This window comes from Erinaceus europaeus, chromosome 10 (assembly GCF_950295315.1).
Source record: "Erinaceus europaeus chromosome 10, mEriEur2.1, whole genome shotgun sequence".
In the NCBI taxonomy this organism is placed as follows: Eukaryota; Metazoa; Chordata; class Mammalia; order Eulipotyphla; family Erinaceidae; genus Erinaceus; species Erinaceus europaeus.
In genome coordinates, this window is record NC_080171.1 from 70979017 (window position 1) to 71002563 (window position 23547).

General features: G+C 42.7%; 1 protein-coding gene across 7 annotated transcripts in view; it reads right to left on the bottom strand.

Annotated features, from left to right (window-relative positions):
- Positions 1-563: 563 nt before the first annotated feature.
- TJP2 (tight junction protein 2) overlaps positions 564-23547 on the bottom strand; it is a 172986-nt gene continuing 150002 nt past the window's right edge. For 3 of the 7 annotated variants that reach the window (XM_060199718.1, XM_060199717.1, XM_060199714.1), the window contains 11 exons: positions 22341-22551; positions 20640-20827; positions 18477-18572; positions 15136-15215; positions 14278-14488; positions 9953-10053; positions 8630-8842; positions 7284-7394; positions 5904-6236; positions 3014-3099; positions 564-1721 (listed from right to left, as the gene is read on the bottom strand). In XM_060199718.1, coding sequence (XP_060055701.1) covers positions 1562-1721; positions 3014-3099; positions 5904-6236; positions 7284-7394; positions 8630-8842; positions 9953-10053; positions 14278-14488; positions 15136-15215; positions 18477-18572; positions 20640-20827; positions 22341-22551 — 1790 coding nt within the window. In that variant the 3' untranslated portion in view covers positions 564-1561. The remainder of the gene's footprint in view (positions 1722-3013; positions 3100-5903; positions 6237-7283; positions 7395-8629; positions 8843-9952; positions 10054-14277; positions 14489-15135; positions 15216-18476; positions 18573-20639; positions 20828-22340; positions 22552-23547) is intronic. The other 4 variants (XM_060199712.1, XM_060199715.1, XM_060199713.1 and 1 more) reach the window with 2 other exon arrangements.

Consider the following 23547-nt stretch of genomic DNA (forward strand, 5'->3'; position numbering starts at 1 on the left):
TGGTCCCCTACGCCTACACTGAACTTCTCTGTTCCAGTCTCTTGGAAACAGAGCTGGCAGTCAGCTGAGGTAAAGAACAAACACCTCATCACAGACCCCTGCGAGCGTCAACCCGGCTTTGACCTAGCACGTTATGATTGGGCCCTCCTCAATCGCTATCGAACAGGCCATGGCCGGTGCGCTGCTATGTTCCATCGCTGGGGAGCCAGAGACGACCTGAACTGCCCCTGCGGCTACAGACAGACTATGACCCACATAGTCAACGACTGTCACCTCTCCAGATTCAAAGGAGGTCTCGAAACTTGACATCAGGCTCAACCTGATGCTGTTGACTGGCTACGGAAGAAGGGCAAACGCTAGAAGAAGAACCTGTGAAGCGACTCCCCTACAGGTGGGGAGAGCCAGGGGCTCAAACCGGGATAATTATGCTGGTCCTTGCGCTTGATGCCACGTTTGCTTAACCTGCTGCGCTACCACCCGACCCCCCACTTTTTCATTCTTATGATCAGACACAAGTTACATTCAAGAATAGGGAGTAGTACAGAAATCCATCAAAAAGCAAATTATTGATTGTAATGTTCTCCTTTTATTAAATTATAAAATGGTTGTCAATGCACACTTTTGGAAATAACATTTTTTTCTTAAGTATCTGCATTTGTGAAGTACATAATTTTAGACAAAAAAAAAAATATATATATATCTATACCAACCTCTTGGTCTTTAAGCAATTTAGCACTGGTCACTAGCTACCAGTGTATTACTATTAAAACTACCAAATATTACTATTATATATACAGTCAGAATATCTGGAAAATATTACAAAGACAAATGCCTTGAAAAGATGACACAGTGCAGAGAAAACCATAGCTACTAAATTGGTATAAAATTTTGTCAAAATGGTATAGTACAGGGCAGAGGGTAGATAATATAATGGTTATGCAAAGACTTTCATGCCTGAGGCTCCAAAGTCCCAGGTTCAATCCCCTGCACCACCATCTGCCAGAGTTGAGCAGTGTTCTGGTTTAAAAAAAGGTTCAGTCCACTGTAAGTTTGCACAAAGCTTTAAGAAAAGAAAAATACTTAAGACACTTCTCATCAAAGGCACTTAAACTCGTAATAAAATACTTCTCTGATTTTAGATTAAGTCTGACAGTTCTGTATTTCTTTGTTGTTCATATTGCCTCAAGTGGAAGCAGTCCTTGAAGGCAGTTATTAATGAGGAAAAGTAGTTATCGCCTCATAATATACATGTTAAAATATGCAAAGAGAATTAATACAAAGTTTGGTCCACTGAGCAGCTAACAGTACAGACTGTAGTGTTTCTCTTAGTTCTGAGTAGAAAGTCAGAAATTCCCATCCCACAAACAGAGCCTTTAGTTTCTTCATTTGCATGGGTTGTCCTGAGCACTACCCTCACCCACATCCACAACCAAACCCAGGAGGAAGCAGGAGCTCAGGGCCCACCTCAGTGCATTTTCACCAGCCAGAACCACCCAAGACACTGCAGGACTGTGACTCTGAGGTGGCAGCAGCTGGCACAGAGGAGTCTATTCCTAAGCATCTATAGCTCTGTGTCCCGGTATCGGGAGGGCTGGCTGTAGTACCCGCGCTTTGAGTGCTCTGACAGCTGCTGGCGGTATTCCTCCTCTTCAGCGTCACTGCCATAACTTCCTCTGGCATCCTGATAGGATCTGGAAGGAACTTTCTGTGGCTCAGGGACTCTGGAATTAACATAGTGAAAGGGTCAAGTGCAATCCAAAGCATCTTGTAAGCCCCGACTGCCCACAGAGAAACAGTGGATGGTGCGCCAGGCTGATCATCACCTAAACTATAGCATTAACTTCTGACTCTATGCTGACTGGGGCTATCCTGGCTGGCTCCATGTCCACAGAGTAATGCCGTGGATAGGAGAGTAACCGACTGAAACCAGTGCCCACCTGGATGGGAAGTGCAGTAGCAGAGAGCTCCCTGTCCTAATGAATTCCCATCACTTTGGATAAGGGGTACTGCAGCCCTCACCCCAAGCTCTCTTGGCTGCAGTCCCCTTCCAGCAGTGACATGATTAACACTTCTAAGCAACCACACCAAATCCCGCGTGTCGTTAGGGCAAGCTACCTGGCTGTGTCACTATAGGAGAAATTTACTTCCAGGTTTCAACTGCTTTAAGACTAGACTCTAGCTTCCAGTTATAAGAAAATAAGTTGTGGTTTTTGTTTTGTTTTGTATTATCAGAAACAGGACACAATCCAGTGTATAGCTCAACAGAAAGACATTGTGGTGATTCCTGATGTTTATGCAGCATTTTAAGTATTGAACATCTGAGCATATTGTAACTTCAGTCAGTTGATTGTTTCCTTGCTTTTAGACCACAGTCCAGCACAAATGCCCTGACCATATGAGGTGATGCAATGGAAATAGCGAGCTTGGCTCTGGGTCAGAAATATTAGTGACAAAACAAGGCTAGCTTTGGAGGAATATTGTATATATTCTGTCCTCACACAATATAATGTAACTGTGTTCCAATGTTAAGAGGACTGACTTGAAATGCCAATGCATATGCTTTTTCAGATTTAATATACAGGCAAAATTACTGGGATATTTGCCCTAGAAGTTTTTGAAGTGTAAGAGGCCATTCTTCCCTTAGAACCCAAGTCCTAGGGAGACGGGTAGGGAGATGGGCGGTAGCGCAGCGGGTTAAGCGCAGGTGGCACAAGGTGCAAGGACTAGCGTAAGGATCCAAGTTCGAGCACCCAACTCTGCACCTGCAGGGGAGTTGCTTCACAAGCGGTGAAGCAGGTCTGCAAGTGTCTGTCTTTCTCTCCCCCTCTCTGTCTTTCCCTTCTCTCTCCATTTCTCTCTGTCCTATCCAACAACAACGGAATCATAATAACAATAACTACAATAATAAAATAGCAAGAAGGGCAACAAAAGGAATAAATAAATAAATATTAAAAAAAAAAAAAGAACCTAAGTCCTAAACTCTAAGATGCTTATATGCTAAACATCCTCTTACCTTGAGTACTGGGGAGGGCAGGGGTCTGGCTTGTGTGTTTTGATAGGAACTGCATAGATATCTGGGTGCTTCTGAGCAATTTCAACCTGTGGAGATTGAGGAAAGTAAAATACAATAAAATAAAATACAAGGAAAGAATGAGCCATTGGATGATCTGCTCTGGGACTCTGCTATACTCGCACTCTTTCTGTTTTAGTTTCTATCATGAAGAAAAAAGGCAGGAACAACTCCAGTTGTATGTACTGTCCAGGAGTACATGCCAAATAGGGGGAAATTGTTTAGGGCTGGAGAGATAGCTCACTGGGGGTGTGTGCGTGCGTGCGTGCGTGCGTGCGTGCGTGTGTGTGTGTGTGTGTGTCAGAGTAGACCAACAAAGCCAGAGATCCTCTGGTATTGTGGCTACCTCTCTCTCTCTTCTCTTTTTGTGAATTAAAAAGTTGACACAGGAGTAGTACAATCATGCCCATGAGACCTTGGCTTTACACACAGTGTTTTCAGAAGAAACAAAATTCTGCTGGGGAGACAGCCCAGTGGTTATTTATCAGACTTACATACCTGAAGCCCCAAGGTTCCAGTTTTAATCCTTGATACCACCACAAGCCAGAACTGAGCAGTGCTCTGACTCCTCTTTTTTACTCATTAAAAATAATGGAAACAAAATGAAATTCTGCCACATGCTACACTGTGGATAAACCTTAAAAGCCTGGGGCGGGGGGGAGGGGGGTGTTGGGGTGCCATATAGAACTTTGGAAGTAGGGGGCTGGGTGGTGGCACACCAGGTTAAGTGCACATAGTACAAAGCGCAAGAACCAGTGCAAGGATCTGAGTTCAAACCCCGAAATACAACTTATTTAAAATTCCCGTTGTGGGGGGCAGGGACCACACTCACTGCAGGGGAGTTTGCTTCATAAGTGATGAAGAAGATCTGCAGGTGTCTCTGTCTCTCTCCCTCTCTATCTTCTCCTCCCCTCCCCTCTCAGTTTCTCTCTGTCCTATCCAAACAAACAAACAAACAAAAAAGCCACAGAAGCAGTGGATTTGTAATATAGGCATGAAGCCCAAGTGATAATCCTGGAGGAGAAAAAAAAAAAAAGAACTTTGGAAGAGGGTGGGTATGGAACTATACCCCTGTAACTTTATAATCTTGTATACCATTATTAAATCATTAACAAAAAATGTTTTAGGGGTTGGATGGTGACATACTTGGTAGAGCACACATGTTACTATATGTAAGGACTGAGTTTGAGCCGCTGTGCCTCAGGGGGGAGACTCTATCTATCTATCTATCTATCTATCTATCTATCTATCTATCTATCTATCTATCTATCCATCTATCTCCCCCTTCCATCTCAGTTTCTGTCTCTATCGAATAAATGAATAAATAAAACATTTTAAAGATAAAAAAGCTTCTGAGAGGCACAAGTCCTTTTGTCACTCTTCCCACTCTAGAACCAGACACAAAGTTCTGATGTGGGAATAGTGGACTTCAGTCACTATTAAACTTCAGGCGGACAAGATAGTCGTTCTACAAAAAAGACTCTCCTGCCTGAGGTTCTGAGGGTCCAGGTTCAATCCCTACCACCACCATAAGCCAGAGTTGAGCTTCATTAAAAATTATAAGGTTCCAGATGCCAGCATGATGCAGACCAGACTTCCCACCAGTGTGTCTTGGAGCTCCGCTTCCCCAGAGACCCACTCCACTAGGGAAAGAGAGAGGCAGACTGGGAGTATGGATCAACCAGTCAACGCCCATGTTCAGTGGGGAAGCAATTACAGAAGCCAGACCTTCCACCTTTTGCAACCCACAATGATGTTGGGTGCATACTCCCAGAGGGATAAAGAATGGGAAAGCTATCAGGGGAGGGGATGGGATATGGAGATCTGGTGGTGGGAATTGTGTGGATTTGTATCCCTCCTATCCTATAGTTTTGCTAATGTGTCCTTTTTTAAATAAATAAATAAATAAATTTAAAAAAAAAAGAAAAAGAAGTGATAGTGTTCTGTGGGCACTGAGTCCTAGCTATTACTGTTGGCATAAATAAATAAATAAACAACAACAACAATAAATTATATATAAATATATATTTACTTCCTTCCATTTAAGCAGAGAGGTGCACAGGAGCTGGCAGTCTGGGAGAAACACACAAGCACAGTGCATGGGTGCTATTGTGCCCATGAACCCTTTCCCATTTGCAGTAGTAAGAAAAGAACTGGGAAACATTACCCTGAAATACAACTTATTTAAAATTCCCATTGTGGGGTGGGGTGGGAGACCACACACACTGCAGGGAAAGCTTCAAAAGTGGTGAAGCAGGGCTGCAGATGTCTAGCTTTCTTTCTTTCCCTTTCTATCTCACCTCCCCTATCAATTTCTCTTTGTCCTCTGGAGAAAAGAAAAGAAAAAATAAAGATGTCGGGGCCGGTTGGTGGTGCACTGGTTGAGCGCACATGTTACAATGCACAAGGACCCGGGTTCAAGCCCTAGGCCCCCACCTGCAGGGGTAAAGTAGGACTGCAAGTGTCTCTCCATCTCTATCACCCCCTTCCTTCTCAACTCCAGGTTGTCTCTATCCAATAAAGGTAAGGAAAAAAAAAAAGGAAATAAAAGAAAATTGTCCACCAGGAGCGGTAGATTTAGTCCCAGTGATAACTCCGGTGGCAATAAAAACATAAAGTATCGAGCCCATGGCTCCAGATCTGCAGGTGTCTGTCTTTCTCTCTCCATTTCTCTCTGTCCTATCCAACAACGACATCAATAACAACAATAATAATATCTACAACAATAAGGGCAACAAAAGGGAATAAATAAAGTCTTAAAAAAAACATAAAGTAAAATTCCCCCTTGACTGTTGACACACTTAAAAGAAACCAGTGGTTTGAGAGCAATTACCCTTGCATTCTGTGCTTCCTGCAGCTCATGCATTCTCTGCAACCTTGCCTTGTGATCCATCTTCTCGAATATTTTCACCTTGCCCAGGACAGACCTGGGAGTGTTGTCCGGCTCCTCGCTGCCCTCCCTAGCCTCCTCACTCTCTGGAGGGGGCACAGGCGTGGAAGGCTTCAGGATGGAGCGTCCGAGGGCAGGTTTCATGGCAACAGGGGGTGGACACCCTTTGGCAGGGGCCCCCAGAATTTCATTGCCAGTCATGGCTGAGGGGCTTGACCTGTACTCCTGGGATCTGGAGTAGTCAAAGGAGTCTTCTCTGACTTGTGGTTTCATCTGCTGAAAGAAGTATCTTTTTTAGCTTGCATTTGAGCTGATTTTCTTGTTTATATTAGTGATTTAATACACTCTATTTCCTGATCAGTTTCCAAAGAAGGTCAGCAAATGCTGTTCCAACAAGGAATCAAATAGAGCAGGGGAACAAGCTTGGGTGGATGTTCTAAGCCCTGCTAGGCTTCCCACACAAGAGTATGAAGATCTCTAGAAAAATGGAGGGGGTCCTGAGGAAGTGGTGGGAAGCCTGCAGGTGCTAGAAGTAAATCTGACCTAATTTCACTGTAGAGGAGAAGACCTCGGAATAAACAAGCTTAGGATCGAAAAGGGGGGTTCCTGTGTTCACACCACATGGAGTGTGCCTGCCCTCACTCAGGCAGAGGAGACATGGGTGAGAAGGGGGGAAGAGTGTATCACATTGTTTGTTGTCACTTTCCCTCCACAAGCCCATCCTAGGCCTGCTTGCAAAATGTCACTGTTATTTGACTGGCTACATAATTGATGCTTACTTTCTTAAGTGTTGAGTCAAATAAAGGGGGGGGGGGGAGGTCTAGTAAGGAAAAATCTAGTTTTGGTTCAAAGCTGGGTAAAGAAGCATAGGATAATTACCCATGTGCTTTGTATTGATTCTGTTCAGGATAATCATCTATTTGAGAAATCAGTGAAGCTGCCTTCAAAATGAGAGGCATTGTAAACAGTGGTGAGGAGTGTTCTCTCTGGTAAATCACCAGTAAGGACTTCCCAGTCCTTGAACACTTTGGGCAGAAAAAGAAAACCAGATTCTGAGATTGGTGATTTTGGGCATGCAGTATTTGTCAGCCTTTTATTCTTTCTACCGAAAAAAAAAAAATCAATAAAACAAGCACTAACTGTCCTACAATTGTACACTCCTCTAAAACTTCCTTTCCTTCCTATCTGTAGTTTTCCCCTAAGTTGGGGTTTAACCAACAGGCCAAAAGAACACAGTGAGTGAAAACCAGAACCCAAAAGCATCTTGTAGAGGTTAACATGGGCTGCCTCAGGCTTCTCCTCCTGGGTCTCCCTGCCACGTACCTTGGGCGGCTCTGGCTTGAATGCTGGGGGTGGGCTATAGTCCCTAAGTTGATCTCTGCTAGCAGCCCTCCTCATCTGAGCTCGGGGCTCTGGGCTGGGCTTCCTTATGTTCTATAAGACAGAAAGGGTCATTCACCACAAAGCAACCCATCAGAGAAAAGGGAGCACTCATTTTTCTCACCAGGAGCAAAGTTCAGAAGTTGAAGTGGTGGCCTAGTGTTTCTCTCAGGAAAAGATAGCTACCAAGTATTTTTTCCATCATAGATAAATTCTTAAAAGACAAAATAATAATAATAAAAAAGACAAAATAATAATAATAAAACAAAGAAATAATAGCACAACAAAACAAAATAAAAAGGTCCTTCCCAATCTCAAATCTCTCTTTTTTTCTCCACACTTAGCCATTAGCTCCTCTCTATCTGCAGACATTATAGAATTAATTTATTCTTCACAACTTGTCCAGCGGTATATATAGATTTCTTACTAGGGTGGGTGCTCCCCTTCAACTTATTTTCTTAGTGATTCTATTTCTCCATTCCATAATGAACAAAGTTATTCACAGAAATGAGTTAAGTGACTGGGAGGTTGTACAGTGCTGGAGTTCTGGCCTTTCAAATGTGAGCTCCCAGGTATTGTAAATACTAGAGTGACATGTATCCCCAACCCCACTCTCTGTAAAATCTCTTAAATACTAAACTAAACTAAAATGGCTAAAGGGATGTTCACAGCATTATTTTCCCTGCTACATGGAGTATCTAGTCTATAAAGATCAGTATCCCAGAGTTCTGGAGATACAGCTAATGGGCACTCTGGCCCTAACTCAAGTGTCTGTTGATGGATTTCTGAGGACTAGAAACTATCTGTTTGACAGCCAGTGGATACACACAGGACACATAATCAGCTGTATTTGATCAGGAACTCAATTTAAAAAAATTGAAATACAAGAGGAGGAAACTGATGGGGAAACACTCAGGAGCTTTAGCTAGGTTAGAAAGGTTAAAGGTGGGGCAGGGGAAGAAAAGCAAGGATACCTAAGAGTACAAAGACCTAATCAAAGGTTACAAGCAATTTAAAATATTTATTGTATTTAAAAATAACATTCTGCTAGAAATTTGGACAGCCAGCATAAAGTGCTGTGCAGTGTCTCTGCCATGCCTGAGGGCATCAGTGTCTAAGAGTGCTAAGCTCTCCAGTGCTCAGTCCCTGACCTGCTTACGGGGGCCACAGCTGTAGTCACACGGTGAACAACTGCCTAGAAAACCTCTGTCCCAGCCCCTTGGAGCACCTGCTCCAGTGTCCTGTATAAACAGCTGTCCTGCTCCTGCCCACGGCCGGTCTGGCCTCACCTCTTCGTGCTGCACCGGCTCCGAGGAGCGAGTGATGGCCGACACCAGAGGCTCCTCAGCTGGTTCGTCCAGCTCATTGTCAGTGTAGGCGCCTCCTTCCCCGTCCGTGTCTTCAAAGTCACTGATTAGGCGGCTGTCGCAACTCAGATAGTCCGCGCCCATGGCGGTTAAGTAGGACATGCGGTCTTCAGGGTCATCATCCATCCCTTCCATCTAGAGGAATTTGTTTCGGAGGGTCAGTGGGGTCTGACAGATCCCCTAGAAGTGGGGAGGGAGCTCAAGAAAATGCCCAAAGACACAGCCATGGGACTGAAATGTGGACGTGTTTCAGACAGGTAAGTCACCACCGTCTGACTCAACTCACTTGGCTTGAAATGACTGTTTTATTTGTTTGGAAACTCAGATTAGAGATCCTCCACTTCCCTATCTATGCTCAGTCCTCATCCTAGATGCAAGGCTCTGAGATTAACAGTCATTTCCTTCCAAAATCTGGCTGTTTTCCATTCTTGTCACCAATAAAGGCACATTGCCTGGTGTGGCATGCCTCCCTACTCCTCCATGAGGCTCTCAGGTCCCCAAGGGAGAAGCTGTGTCCTGGTCAACTTGTCCTTGCAGCCAACACAGAGCCTGAGAGGACTTGCAAGCATGCCACAGATGCTGGGTGCATAGAATGAGCATGCCAAGCTGTTCCCAAAGAATAAAATGGGGGACTCAACAATCTAAATGGTGACTGAGCCGCTTCTGCAACAAAATCCGACCTTGCATGTGTCACAACTCCAAAGCAGCTGGAAGAGGATAGTGAGGGCAGCGGAACTATATGTAAATTACCCCCATAGAGAAGAGACCACTCCAAGTTTAGAGGCCTCCATTGATCCCTAATGTCTTCTTTTTCACCTGCTCAAACTCCTAGGACACATTCTCTGCCAACCTGCTGTCTAATCCAAACTCTGTTAGCTTTCCTTCTCTCTATTCATTTTTAGTCATGTTCTCTATGCCTCCACTCTGAATTCCCCACATTCTTAGTAAGCTGTGGAGCTCAGCATGAGATCTTGTAAGCTCTGATTAGTGCGCTTGGAATACAACACTAGTTACTACATTAAAAGCAAAGGGGAAGTGAATGTAGGGTTGCATATGTCACATTCTAGTTTTTTGTTTTGTAAGACCCTTCCTTAAATTGCTTTTTCAGAAAATGTAAAAAATATCAAAACTCAGTAACACATTTCTTACTTCAAATGGGTTTGGCTTTACCACATTCACTACCCTCTTGAAGGAAGATCCAGAGCACAAACTCTCACCTCACAGCAGAGCGACTAGACCACATACCTTTCCTTCAGAGACCCATACTGCTTCTCCTTGCTGATGCTGAATTGTATCCTTCAAGCTGCCAAACCAGCTATCATTGGCTGAACTGAGGTTGATTGTAGCTAGGGAAGTATAAACAGAAAGATGTGCATCAATTTCCAGAGCAACGTTACTTTAAAGTAAGATGACATCATTTATACTGAGTTCTGTCCTGTTGGAACTAAGACAGACAAACTCAAGGCAAAGCCTCCACCTATTTGAACAGAATATTTCTTATATATAATTTTCCCTTTTGTTGCCCTTGTTTCTTTTTTTTATTATTGTTGTTGTAGTCGTTATTATTGTTGTTGTTATTGATGTCGTTGGATAGGACAGAGAGAAATGGAGAAAGGAAGGGAAGACAGAGAGGGGGAAAGAAAGACAGACACCTGCAGACCTGCTTCACTGCCTGTGAAGCGACTCCCCTTGCAGGTGGGGAGCTGGGGGCTCAAACCGGGATCCTTACGTAGGTCCTTCTGCTTCGCTCCATGTGCACTTAAACCACTATGCTACTGCCTGACTTGTTGAACAGGATGTTTCTTTAGTTGAACAGAGCTAAAGTTATTATCTGTCTAACCACTGGAGTGTCATAAACTATTGGGTGTTATAAAGCTAAAATCAATACAATAGGCCCTCTGTAACTGTATTTCTGGATACTTGTATTCAACCATTAGTTAAAAATACATGGTGTTAGGTTTGCAGTAATTGTGTCTCTAGCAAATATGTGTAGAATTTTTTTGTTTGCTTGAAATTATCCCCTAAACCTCATAGTGTAACAACTATTTAGATAACATTAACACTGTATTCACTATCATAAGTAACCTAGAGATGATTTCAAGTAAACAAGAGGGTGCATGGAGATTACACACAGATTACTAAGCCTTTTAGATATCAGGGATTTAAGCATCCTAGAATTTGAGAGATGCCCTTGGAGCTTCCTGGAAGCCAGGGAACAGCAGATCCAATCCGGTAAGTTGGTGCTGAATTGTCACACAAATGCACACATCCCTACTACCACTACCACCACCATCACCCATCAAAGGACAACTACAACTTCTTTTCACAATATCTATTGTTCTAGAAGGTCGCTTTCAGAAGAAAAACAACACATTTAACTTTAGGGGTGGTTGGGGAACTATACATTGTGATCTTACAAAGATATAAAATACTACTAATAACAAATAAAAATTTTAATAAATTTAAAATAGATAAAGGCGGGGTGAGGAGAGAACCTGGGAGAGCTGATAAGAAGTCTCAAATACCTGACAGTGATTAAAAAAAAAAATCACATTGTTTCATATGAAGGATGGCTCTACTAGGGTCTCTAAGTTCATTGTTTTATGTCAATAGTCTTCAAAGCATGAATGGAGTACATTAAGATTCCCAAGATAACATATAATTCAGAATTTCTGTTTTAAAAATGACTTTTGAGAAGTGGGTGGTGGCAACTTGGCTTTTATTTTCTTTATAGGGGGAGATTAACAGTTTACAGTCGATAGTAAAATGCAGCAGTTCTATTACTCCCACTTGTTAATTCATAACAATGATTTAACCTTAAACACACACACACACACACACACACACACACACACACACACACACACACACAGAAAAACAACTTGATTTGATGATGGTATATACTCTCAAATCACAGCCCGGTCAGGTTGAATGAGACACAAGGGATAGAAATTGTTTACTCAGTCCATCCATGCAGTTTTGAAGAGTCAAATATGGACATTCAGAAGAACTCAATGACAGGCTCACACATTACAAGGGCTGGTTGCACCTGGTTGAGAGCACATGTTACAATGTGCAAGGACCCAGGCTTGAGCCACAGCTCCCCACCGGCTGGGGGAAAGATTTTTGAGTGTCGAAGCAGTGCTGCAGGTGTCTCTCTCTCTCTCTCTATCTCCTCCTACCCTCTTAATCCAGTAAATAAAGACAATAAAAAAGTTTTTTTAAGTGTACACAAGGCTGGCTATTATTCCACTAAAAGGTATTAATATATAATAAATATAGTTATGATAATTTATGTATAAATACATGGAATTAAGATTATTCCATACCAATAATAATTATTACTACTAGCACTACAAAATGATAGTTGAAATAAAAATCATGCAGGAAAAAATGTATATGAAAAGCACAAACTCTTAAGATTCCACATTCATAAAAACCGAATATATGATGGACTGCTTCCTCTTTTGCATTTGGCTAAAGTAAACTCTCAGTTACATTTCACCACAGAGCTAAGTGATGCATTTTACTCTTTAACATGAAAAGTCAGTGAGTGACAGGGGGAAAAAACAAAAAAACAAAACAGCACCTGGACACATAGTCTCCCCAGTGTGAGATACAATGTCACAGAAAGGTTGTGACTGGTGCTGACCAAGAACTTTAGACCTTTAATTATACTATGTTCACAGAACAATTCATTTATATTAATACCTATTAAAGGATCACTTTTCCAGATCATTTTATTTCATGAATCACAGTTAGCAGTGGGTCTTCATTTCAGGAGCTTTAAAAAACATTCAAATATGCAGCCCAGAAGGTTGTGCAGTAAATAAGTCATTGGACTCCCAGGCATGAAGCCCTATGTTATATTCCTGGTATCCTATGTGCCTGAGTAATGTGCTCGTCCTCTTCTCCTCCTCCTCCTTCTCTCTCATTAATGAAAAAACATCTTTGAAAACTACGTTTTAAATTCTATTATGGAAAAATGAATATACATGATGACTTAGTGAACTTCCATGTACATTTCACAGGGAAGAGTAACTATCAACTCTTGGCCACTACTGTCAATAGACTCACTCATGGTCATTTATAAATGAATTGAATACACAGTCACCCATAAATATTTTATTTAGTATGATTTCCTAAACACAAGGGATATTTGCTACTTACTATTTATTTATTTGCTTCCAGTGTTATTTCTTGGTGCCTGCACTACAAATCCACTACTCCTACGGCCATTTTTTTCATTTTTTTTTTTAATTGGATAGGACAGAGAGAAAGTGAGAAGGGTAGGGAGATAGAGAAGGAGAGAGAAAAATAGACACCTGCAGTCCTGCTTCACTGCTTGTGAAGAAGTGGGCCCCTTGCACTTGGGGAGCCACAGGCTCGAACCAGGATCCTTGTGCTTCATACTATGTGCACTTAACCTTGTACTCTACCACCCAGGCCCGTTACTTTTTATCAGGAACTGAACCCATAGCCTCACAACTCTTTTCTTTTGTAAACATAATCAGAATATCATCCAAAAAGAGAGAGAGAAAGAATAATAAGTCTTTAATATCCCAAGTGTCCAAGTTCCTATTTCAAAGACATTTTTAAATAATGAAATCACTTTGTGGGCTTCTTCTTCTAGCGTTTGCTGAGGAGACAGCATAGTGGCTCTGCAAAAGACTTACATGCCTGAGGCTCTGAGGTCCTAGGTTCAATCCCCAGCACCACCACCAGGCAGACCTGAGCAAGGCTCTGGTCTCTCCCTCCCTCTATCTCTCTTTCATGAAAAGTAAATTAGGAAAGAAAAAAAGGAAGGAAGAAAGAGAGAAAGAGAAAGAAAGAAACCACTTTGAAAGTGAGTGCGTGCATGGATGGCAAGTAGAGAATAATGTCATAACTGACAGGGTGCTAAGCTTACCTGCTTTTCAGGCCCACACAAAACAGTAAACTCCATCAAAACCATCAATGATTTTATATTAAGGATCGTTACAATCATCTTCAAACAGTCAAAATTGCAAAATTAAACATAACAATGTCACTCTCCTTTTTTTTAAAAAAAAATTATTTTTATTATTGGATAGAGACAGAGAGAAATTGAGATGGGGGAGAAAGAGCGGGAGAGAGACAAAGAGACACCTGCAGCCCTGCTTCACCACTCATGAAGCTTTCCCCCCGCAGGTGGGGACCAGGGGCTTGAACCTAGATCTTTGCACATTGTAATGTGAGCACTTAATCAGGTGCACCATGGCCACTCTTCTAACTTACTCATACACATGATTAGCTACCTTTCAGGTGTTCATGAATTGGAATTTAGATTACTATCTTATTTCTTCTAGTCTTTATTTACTGGACAGAGACCAACTGGAATCTAAGAGACGGGGGAGACAGAGAGGAAGAGAAACAGAGAGATACCTGCAGCACTGCTTCACCACTCAAAAAGCTTTCCCCCTGCAGGTGGGGATATGGGGCATGAACCCAGGTCCTCGTGCATTATAACATGTGCAATCAACCAGGTGTGCCACCATCTGGCCACCCCTTTTCTTGTCTTTACCTTTCACTTCTGAGCAAAATTTTCTTACCTGTAAAGAGATGTGCACACGTTTTTTTAAGCTTGTTTGCTTGATCATATAACTTGCGAGAACTTTTGTTGGATGTTGGATTCAACCTCTGCCTCATGGTTTTGACACCTTGCCTAGAGTCTGGGTTGAAAAAAATCACAATCGGGAACCACTGAGTATAATTCAACAAGTCCACAGCCTTGGGAGTCACGTCCAATAGAGCATGCTTGTCCTGTCAGAAATGGGGGAAAGTCATTCAGCATTAAAGAGTTTACCCAAAATATAAACATTGCATCAGATAAAACTTAACTTAAACAAAATTGCAGAAAGTACTTCTCCTCACATTATATCCACTTCAAGTTTACCAATCTGTTAGAATTGGTCATTTGTCTGGCCAGGGTGGTGGTGTACCTGGTAGAGTTCAGATATTATTGCCATGTGCAAGGATCTAGGTTCACCCCCTGGCTCCATCCCCGTCCCCACCTACAGGGAGGAAGCTTCAAGTGGTGATTGGTGCAGGGCTGTAGGTCTCTTTCTCTCCGTCACTCTACCTATTTCTCTCTCATTCTCTATTAAAAACAAATAACCACCACCACCACAATAATAATAATGCCACTGGGAGCAGTGGAGCAGTCTTATAGCCCCAGCATTCACCCTGGTGGTAAAAAAAGGGAGGAAAAAAAAGAGCTGAACAAATATAATTCTGAGAACTCTGAACTCGGTCACAAAACATAAACTAGTTCCCACACAGTGAAACGACCTCCATTTATATTCATCATGAACACGTGCACTCCTTAACATTTAATGATTATTCAACTGCAGGTCTAATTCTGCAAATGACTGTAATTCTGCAAATTGACTCTGGATCAATTTTCTCACCTGTTCAATAATCTGCCTCACTGTATTTAAACGTACCACCCCGCTGGATTTCTCGGAGCCTGCATCTTTTGGTTCCGTTTCTGCAAAAACAGAAAACAGGGGCGAAGTTAGGAAATTCAAAAAGGACTCAAGTACTTCAAACCTGCATCAGCATGATGGGACACTGGACGTTTGGTGCCTTCTATTATGAGGGAAAGGAACCACTCTAACTGCTTCACCAAAATCTAACCAGGAGGAAATGGGCCCATCCAACAGGGACATAAGATGCTTGTCTTTACAGGGATGCAGAGGTCACATAGGCTCCTAAACTGAATATGGGCCCCAGACACAATCAAATCGATGGGCTTTACAGTCAACAATGTTTATACCCTTTCCCCATATTATGGAGCTACTCTCTTCCCTGATCCAGCTTTCTGTCCGTTTTCCAGACATGACATCACCTCCCCAGACAATAACTTGGATCTACCTCCATATCAGATTTCAGGCTCAGGGGGAAAAAAAAACAAACAAAAAATCCTAGTATAGCTACAGGCCCTTTGAAATATAACTAAAATACTTCTACTAGCTATCTACAAAATGGAGGACCCCCCCCCCAACACTTCATCTGCACTATTCCAGCCTTTAGGTTCATGATTGGTCAACAATTTGTTTGGCTTCATATGTTAACTCTCTTCTTGAACACCAGGTTCCAGATGCTAACATGATGCCGACCAGACTTCCCTGGACAGACGACCCACCAGTGTGTCCTGGAGCTCCGCTTCCCCAGAGACCCATCCTACTAGGGAAAGAGAGGCAGGATGGGAGTATGGACTGACCAATCAACAACCATGTTCAGTGGGGAAGCAATTACAGAAGCCAGACCTTCTACCTTCTGCATCCCACAATGACCTTGGGTCCACACTCCCAGAGGGATAAAGAATAGGAAAGCTATCAGGGGAGGGGATGGGATACAGAGATCTGGTGGTGGGAATTGTGTGGAGTTGTACCCCTCTTACCCTATGGTTTTGTTAATGTCTCCTTTTTAAAACAAACAAACAAACAAACAAACAATGCCTGTCTTGGGCCCATCACAATATCTTTCTTACTAAACAATTTTACAAAAAAAAGTGAATTACAAAGACATATGAATCAAATGTCTAACTGCATCTTTGGGATAGTTGAGGAAATATGATAAATGGACTGTTAAGTATAACTGCAAGGGACAGCAAGATAGTTCACTTGGATAGTGTACTGCTTTGTCATGGCACAACCCAGGTTCGAACCAGGCCTCCACTGCATTCAGTGAGGACTTCAGTGCAGTGGACATCTCTCTCTCTCTCTCTTCCCTCTCTTTATCTGAAAAAGGCAGTCTGGAGTGGTGAACTCCCAGTGATAACAACAATACAACACACATTTGATTGTTGGGAAAAAAAAGTCATTACTTATTTTTGCACAGAAAAACACATCATAACTTTTCCAATAATCCAGTGTGTGTGTGTATGTGTGCGCGTGTGCGCACACGTGTGTATGCATGCAAGTATGTAAGTATATCATTATAGCATCAGTACTACATTTCTTGAATAACATCATGCTATTAGTATTTTTGTTGTGTAGGAAGAAAATGGTCTTTGTTCTTAGGAGATTTGTATATGAGTAAGAAGTGATAGCATGAGGCTGAGCAGTGGTGCTGAGCATGTGAATTGCAGTACACAAAGACCCAGGTTCAAGCGCCTGGTTCCCACTTGCAGGAGAAAAGTTGCACAAATAATGAAGCAGGGTTGCAGGTATCTCTCTCTTTTTCTATCAACTCTTTTCCTCTCTATTATCTCTATTTTTTTAAAAAAATATCTTTATTTATTTATTGAATAGGGAGAGTCAGAAATTGAGCGGAAGGGAGAGACAAAGAGGGAGACAGAAAGACACCTGCAATTCTGCTTTACCACTCGCAAAGCTTTCCCCCTGCAGGTGGGGACTGGGGGTTTGAATCTGGGTCCTTGTGCATTGCAACACAAGCGCTCAACCAGGTGTGCCACCACCTGGCCCTATTTCTCTCTATTTTTATCCAGTAAAATAAAGATATATGTGAGTTAAAAAATACAGATATATACATATATATATATATATATATATATATATATATATCACATTAAAGGACAAATTATGGTGAGGTCATGTATGATACAGCAAATCCTAACAATGGGATTTTCAGAGTCAACCCAATTGCCAAATAATTTGATTATAGCAATAATTATCTATTGCCTTCTTAAACCCTAAGACAGCAGGAACCCCCACTTCCTCTATAAAGCCCAAATTTCCCCTAGTCCTGGAACCTCTAGGGTGGGGCTCACTTTTCTGCATGCTTCTCTCAATTCATAACAAATGATATTGCATCCACTGATCCCAACCTAATCAATGCGAGTACCATCTCAGCATGTTTCACTTCAGACTGTGTCCAGAGACATCAGGCATAGAATGTCAACCCGTCAGCCTCATTACTCGGGTGAGACCTTTCCTTTCATAGGATTCTCTAATTCTATTTCAGGTGGTTCACTTCCTAACAAATCCCCAAAACCTAGATATAGACCAGGTCCCATGAGATAGGGCATATGTTCACATGTATCCATAAATTAGGGCAAAATATATACCTGAAAAGTGAATTCTTACTACAAGAACAAAATAATGGTTATCAGATGGGTAGGACAGAAAGGAATGCGGAACATTGAGTAAAAGGGTTTGAGTGCATGCAGCACATAGAGATGCAGGTTTATAATGCTGTATTCCTGGAACCCATACAATATTATAAGCCAATGTTAGTTCAACTAAAAAAAAAACAACTTCGGAATTCAGGTCAGCATTTTTGTCATCACTGGAGTATCACTATTCAAGGAGTTGACTTATTCAGAAAGAGGGGGCTAGGGACAGGGACAGGGATAGAGAAACAGACAACAAAGAACCTAAGTTTCCTCCAAAGCAGTTGGGACCAGGTTCAAACCTTTTGCCACACATGGCAAAGCAGACGCACCATACAGGCAAACTATTTTGCCAGTCTGCCAATATTTAAAAGATTTATCTATTTATTCTTTTTTAAAAATAAAATTAAAGACAGAGAAAACGAGAGAGACAAATCACAGCATATAGTAGTACATGGGATGTGGGCATTAGAACCAGGTGTGTGAGAAATATTAGTCTGATTTTCTACCAATTATTCCCTCCCAAAAGATCACAAAGAAATACTTTAATGGGTGTAAAAATATGTTATAGCAGGCAGGTAGAAAATATAGAAAAATAACCGGGTGGAGGGCATGAGATTGTTATTCAAAAATAAAAACTGGAATAGAACAAAATTATTGCAACAGACTTACTAGCAGTTTGGAACAGGTCAGGTAGTTCATTTGCCAACTTTTCCAGAGCTATATCTGCTATGGGACCAAACAGTACCACAGGTCTCTTGAAGCCAGCTGAAATGAGAGAAAAGAGGCTATAAAAACAAGCATTTTCAGACCTAACAGGCTCCCCAGATCAAATCGATGGGGTTTACAGTTACCAATATTTATATACTTTTCTCATATTTGGGACTACTCTCTTCCCTGATCCAGCTTTCTGGTCCTTTTTCCAACTATGACACCATCCCCCCAGACAATAACTTAGGTCACCTGCATATTAGATGTCAGGCACAAGTAAAAACTAGTAGGGTCATAGGCCTCTTGGAATATACCTAAAATAGATCTACTAGCTTTTTCCAAAACAGAGACCCCAAATCTTCATCTGCAATATTCTTGCCTTTGGCTTCATGATAAGTCAACAATTTGTTCTGCTTTCTATCTTAACTCTATTTCAGCCACCAGTTTCCAGATGCTAGCATGATGGCAACCTGACTTCCCTGGGCAGATGACTCCACCAATGTGTCCTGGAGCCCCACCTTCCCAGGCCCCTGCCCCAGTAGGGAAAGAGAGAGACAGGCTGGGAGTATGGCTCAACCTGTCAACACCCATGTTCAGTGAGGAAGCAATGACACAAGCCAGACCTCCCAACCTTCTGCGCCCCATAATGGCCCTTGGTCCATACTCCCAGAGGTATAAAGAATGGGAAAATTGTCAAGGGAGAGGACTGGATATAGAGTTCTGGTGGTGAGAATTGTGTGGAGTAGTGCCCCTCTTATCCTATGGTCTTGTCACTATTTCTATCTTATAAATAAAAAATAAAAAAAACAAACAAAATAAGCATTTCCTTGTTAAGCTTAGAAGGCTTTTTGTTTTCTTGTTTTTCCAATTTAAATTAGTGGTGCCAAGGCCTCTCTTATGTATGAATTCCAGCACTGAAGGGCTCACTTTTTATATCACAAAGGAGAGATACCATAGTATTTTCTACCATCTACAGTGTTTTCTCCAATACCATGGTGTTTCCATGTGATGCTAGGGTGTGTAAAGCCAAGGTGAGCTCGTTGACCAGGTGAGCTACTTTCTGCCCTTTAGAAGCAAAAGCATTTCATAGTTGTGTGATAAGACAACTAAATCAATGAGACTATGGTCACCCACTCTATAATAGTGCAACCCAACTATTTTCTGAAAAATATCACATTGTTTCCCTCACCATTACTAAGGATACTGATCATTTATAAGTAAAAAATTAACACATAGGGAGTCAGACGGTAGCGCAGCGGGTTAGGCGCACATGGCACAAAGCACAAGGACTGGTGTAGGGATCCCAGTTCCAGGTCCTGGCTCCCCACCTGCAGGGGAGTCGCTTCACAGGCAGTGAAGTGGTTCTGCAGGTGTCTGTCTTTCTCTCCCCCTCCTCTCTCCATTTCTCTCTGTTCTATCCAACAATGAACAACATCAACAATAATAATAGTAACCACAACAAGGCTACAACAACAAGGGCAACAAAAGGGGGAAAAAGTGGCCTCCAGGAACAGTGGATTCATGGTGCCACTGAGCCCCAACAATAACCCTGGAGTCAAAAAAAAAAAAATTAACACCTAAAAATATCTAAACAGGGGCTGGGCAGTGACACACTCGATAGTAGAGCACAGATTACCATATGTCAAGGACCTGAGTTCAAGGCCCTGGTCCCTGCCTGCAGGGAAGGAAGCTTCACAAGTGGTGGAGCCCTCTCCCCACCCCACACATACACCCCCATAATCCTGCCGGCACCTCTCGACCTCTCTGTTTTTCTCTGTCTCTATGAGAAAAGGAAGGAGAAGAAAATAGCCACTGGAAGCAGTGAACTCAACATGCAGGTACTGAGCCCCAGCAAAAACCCTGATGGCAAAATAAGCAAACAATAAATAAATCTAAATACTCCACTTCACTATACGTAATACATAAAAGCTCTTGAATGACAAAATAAGAGAGGATGCAGAAATACACTTCCACTCACAATTAGTTTGTACATTTTGCTTCTTCTCTAGATAGGATTCCAATTCTAAAACCTGACTTGGTCTACATGACACAGTCCAGTGTGAACTTGACCACACAGTCTGAACATGAAAGACAGTGAGCTGAGATCCCACCCAACTTGCTCACCTTCTCGTAGCAAAACCCTCTCGTAAGCTGGGAACTTGGTGCTGACAGACACAGCCGCTGTGAGGTCCTCGCGACTCTTCCTCAAGTTCTTCTTCATGCCAGATCTCTGGCCACGCATCCTCCAGAAGTCTGCTCTGTCCCCAGCGTTATCCCTCTGGGCGTTCTGAACACTGGCCATCTGTTCTGCCCTGAGAGAAGCCCCAGAAAAATAAGTCTATAAAATGGGAAGGTGTGCAAATGTGCTTTTCAATGACCAAGCTCAGTCAATTTTACTTCTGTGTGTCAATTAGAGAGAATACAGCCTAAAAGTGAAAGAAACTATGCACCAAGTGGTTGGTGGACCCCTTTGAGGACCCCTTACCATTGTGAGGGCCTGAGTTCAAACCCCCATACTCCACCTGTAGGGAGGACTAAAGTCTCACAAGAGGTAGAACAGTACTGCAGTTGTCTCTCTCTTTCCCCTCCATCTCTCAATTTCCCTCTGTCTATATTAGAAAAGAGAAGAAAGGGGGCCAGATGGTGGCAATGTGGGTGAATGCACACATTATCAGGCACAAGGACCTGGGTTCAAGCCCTCACTCTCCACCCAGAGGGGGGAAGAAGCTTCATGAGCAGTGATGCAAGTCTGCAGATGTCTAGCTTCCTTTCTCCCCCTCTATCTGCCCCATCCCTCTCAATTTCTCTCTGTTTTGTCATCTAAAAATAGAAAGAAAATAAGGGGAAATGACTGCCAGGAGTGATGGATTTGTAGTGCTGCCACCAAGCCCCTGGTGACAATAAACATAAATAAATAAACAAATAAATAAGATAGAAAAAAGGAAGGAAATAAAGAAATGAAAAATGAAATGAAACAAAAAAGAGAAAGACCACCAGGAGCAATAGATTTACACTCAGGCACTGAGTCCCAGCAGTAATCCTGGTTGGAAAAACTAAAGTTGCATAGAATGGACATGAGGGATTTCTCTCCTAAATACAGAAAGAGAAAGGCTGGATGAGCCTAAAATTCCCTGCAAGGCACTCAGGATAAGCATGATATGCTGGGGAATATACCAGAACCTTGCTCAAGTCATTTCCCCCCAAGGATGACAAAGGAACTGATGACAAATAAAGGCAAATGGGAGCCAATGGCTTCTTTCTTATTATTATTGCCACCAGGGTTATGTCTGGGGCTTGGAGCCAGCATTAGAATCCACCAATCCCACTGGTTCCACTCCCCCCATTTTTTACTTTATTTGATAGGACACAGAGAAACTGAGAGGGAAGAGAAGATAGATAAGGAGAGAAACATCTGCAGTCCTGCTTCACCGCTCATGAAATGTTCCCCCTGCAGGTGGAGACCAGAGGCTCAAACTCAGGTCCTTGTGCTTGGTGGCGTGTGGGCTCAACTGAATGTGCCACAATTGGCCCCCTAAAATTATCTTCCTATTTTATTTACTTATTGACTAGAGACAGAGAAATTGAGAAGGAAGGGGAAAACAGAGAAGGGGAGGAGAAAGAGACAGAGAGACACCTGCAGACAAGTGATGAGCTCATGAAATTCCCCCCCCCCCCCCCCGCAGGTATGGAGCATGAGTTACAACCCAGGTCCTTGCAGATGTTAATATGTGAACTCAACCAGGTGTACCACTGCCCAGCCCCACCCATGACTTTTCTTTTGGGAGAGAAGGCTCGAGGTGCAGGAGAGCACAGGGCCTCAGATACCTGCTTTTGTTGGGAATTAAGCCTTTCTCCAACTCGTTTCCGATCCTCACGGCCAGCCAGTGGCCCAGCTTGCCATCGTACAGAGTGTCCACCACTCGAAAGACCTCGCCCCTGGTGAAGGCCAGGCTCTGTGGGGTCTCCTTCTCGCATTCAAAGTGGCTTCTTATAAAGAAGGAGTCGCCTCTGCCGCAAGCCAGGATGTCTCTATATACTGCAAGACAAAGCATCGCTGGGTGGGACGATCTGTTTAGGGGGAGCTGCTTCCTCCAAGAGTGTTCCTTGGCACCTTCTTCACCTTCTCCTTTAAGGGACTCAACAGAGGGGCCCCACGGGAATCATCAATCCAACCACAAGGAAAATGAAGCCCTAAGTTTCCTTGATGGTTAATAATATATTTTATGGGAGTCGGGCTGTAGCACAGTGGGTTAAGCGCAGGTGGTGCAAAGTGCAAGGACCGGTGTAAGGATCCCGGTTTGAGCCCTGGCTCCCCACCTGCAGGGGAGTCGCTTCACAGGCGGTGAAGCAGGTTGGTAGGTATCTATCTTTCTCTCCCCCTCTCTGTCTTCCCCTCCTTTCTCCACTTCCCTCTGTCCTATCCAGCAATGACGACAACAACAATAATAACTACAACAATAAAACAAGGGCAATAAAAGGGAATAAATAAATAAACATAAAAAAAAATCTAAAAATAATTTATTTTATTTTACACAGGACAGGGAGAAATGGGGAAGGAAGGGGGAGATAGAGAGGGAGAGACAGACACCTACAGCACTGCTTCACTACCACCCTCCTGCAGGTGAGGACCAGGGCCTTGAACCCGAGTCCTCACACATGGTAATGTGTGTATTCAACCATGTGTTCTACCGCCCAGCCCTGGATGAGATGAATATTTAAATTGGTAGAAAGAGTAAAGCAGATTATTCTCATGTGGGTGAGCCTTGTGGGGTCAGTTCAAGGATTAAATAGAAACAGTAAGATGGTGGCCTGGAAAGTGATGTAAACAGAACACTAGATTCAAGAATACGAAATCCTGAGTCTGATCCCCAGTATCAAGTATGCCAGAGTGATACTCTGGTTTTTTTCTCCCTCTTTCTCTCCTTCTTTTGCCCCCCCCCCCCAGCATAAATAATTATTTTAAAAGGATGGGAGGAAGGAAAGTGCTGTCCCTAAGAGAAAAGTCTTCCTGCTTTCAAAATAGGACATTAGC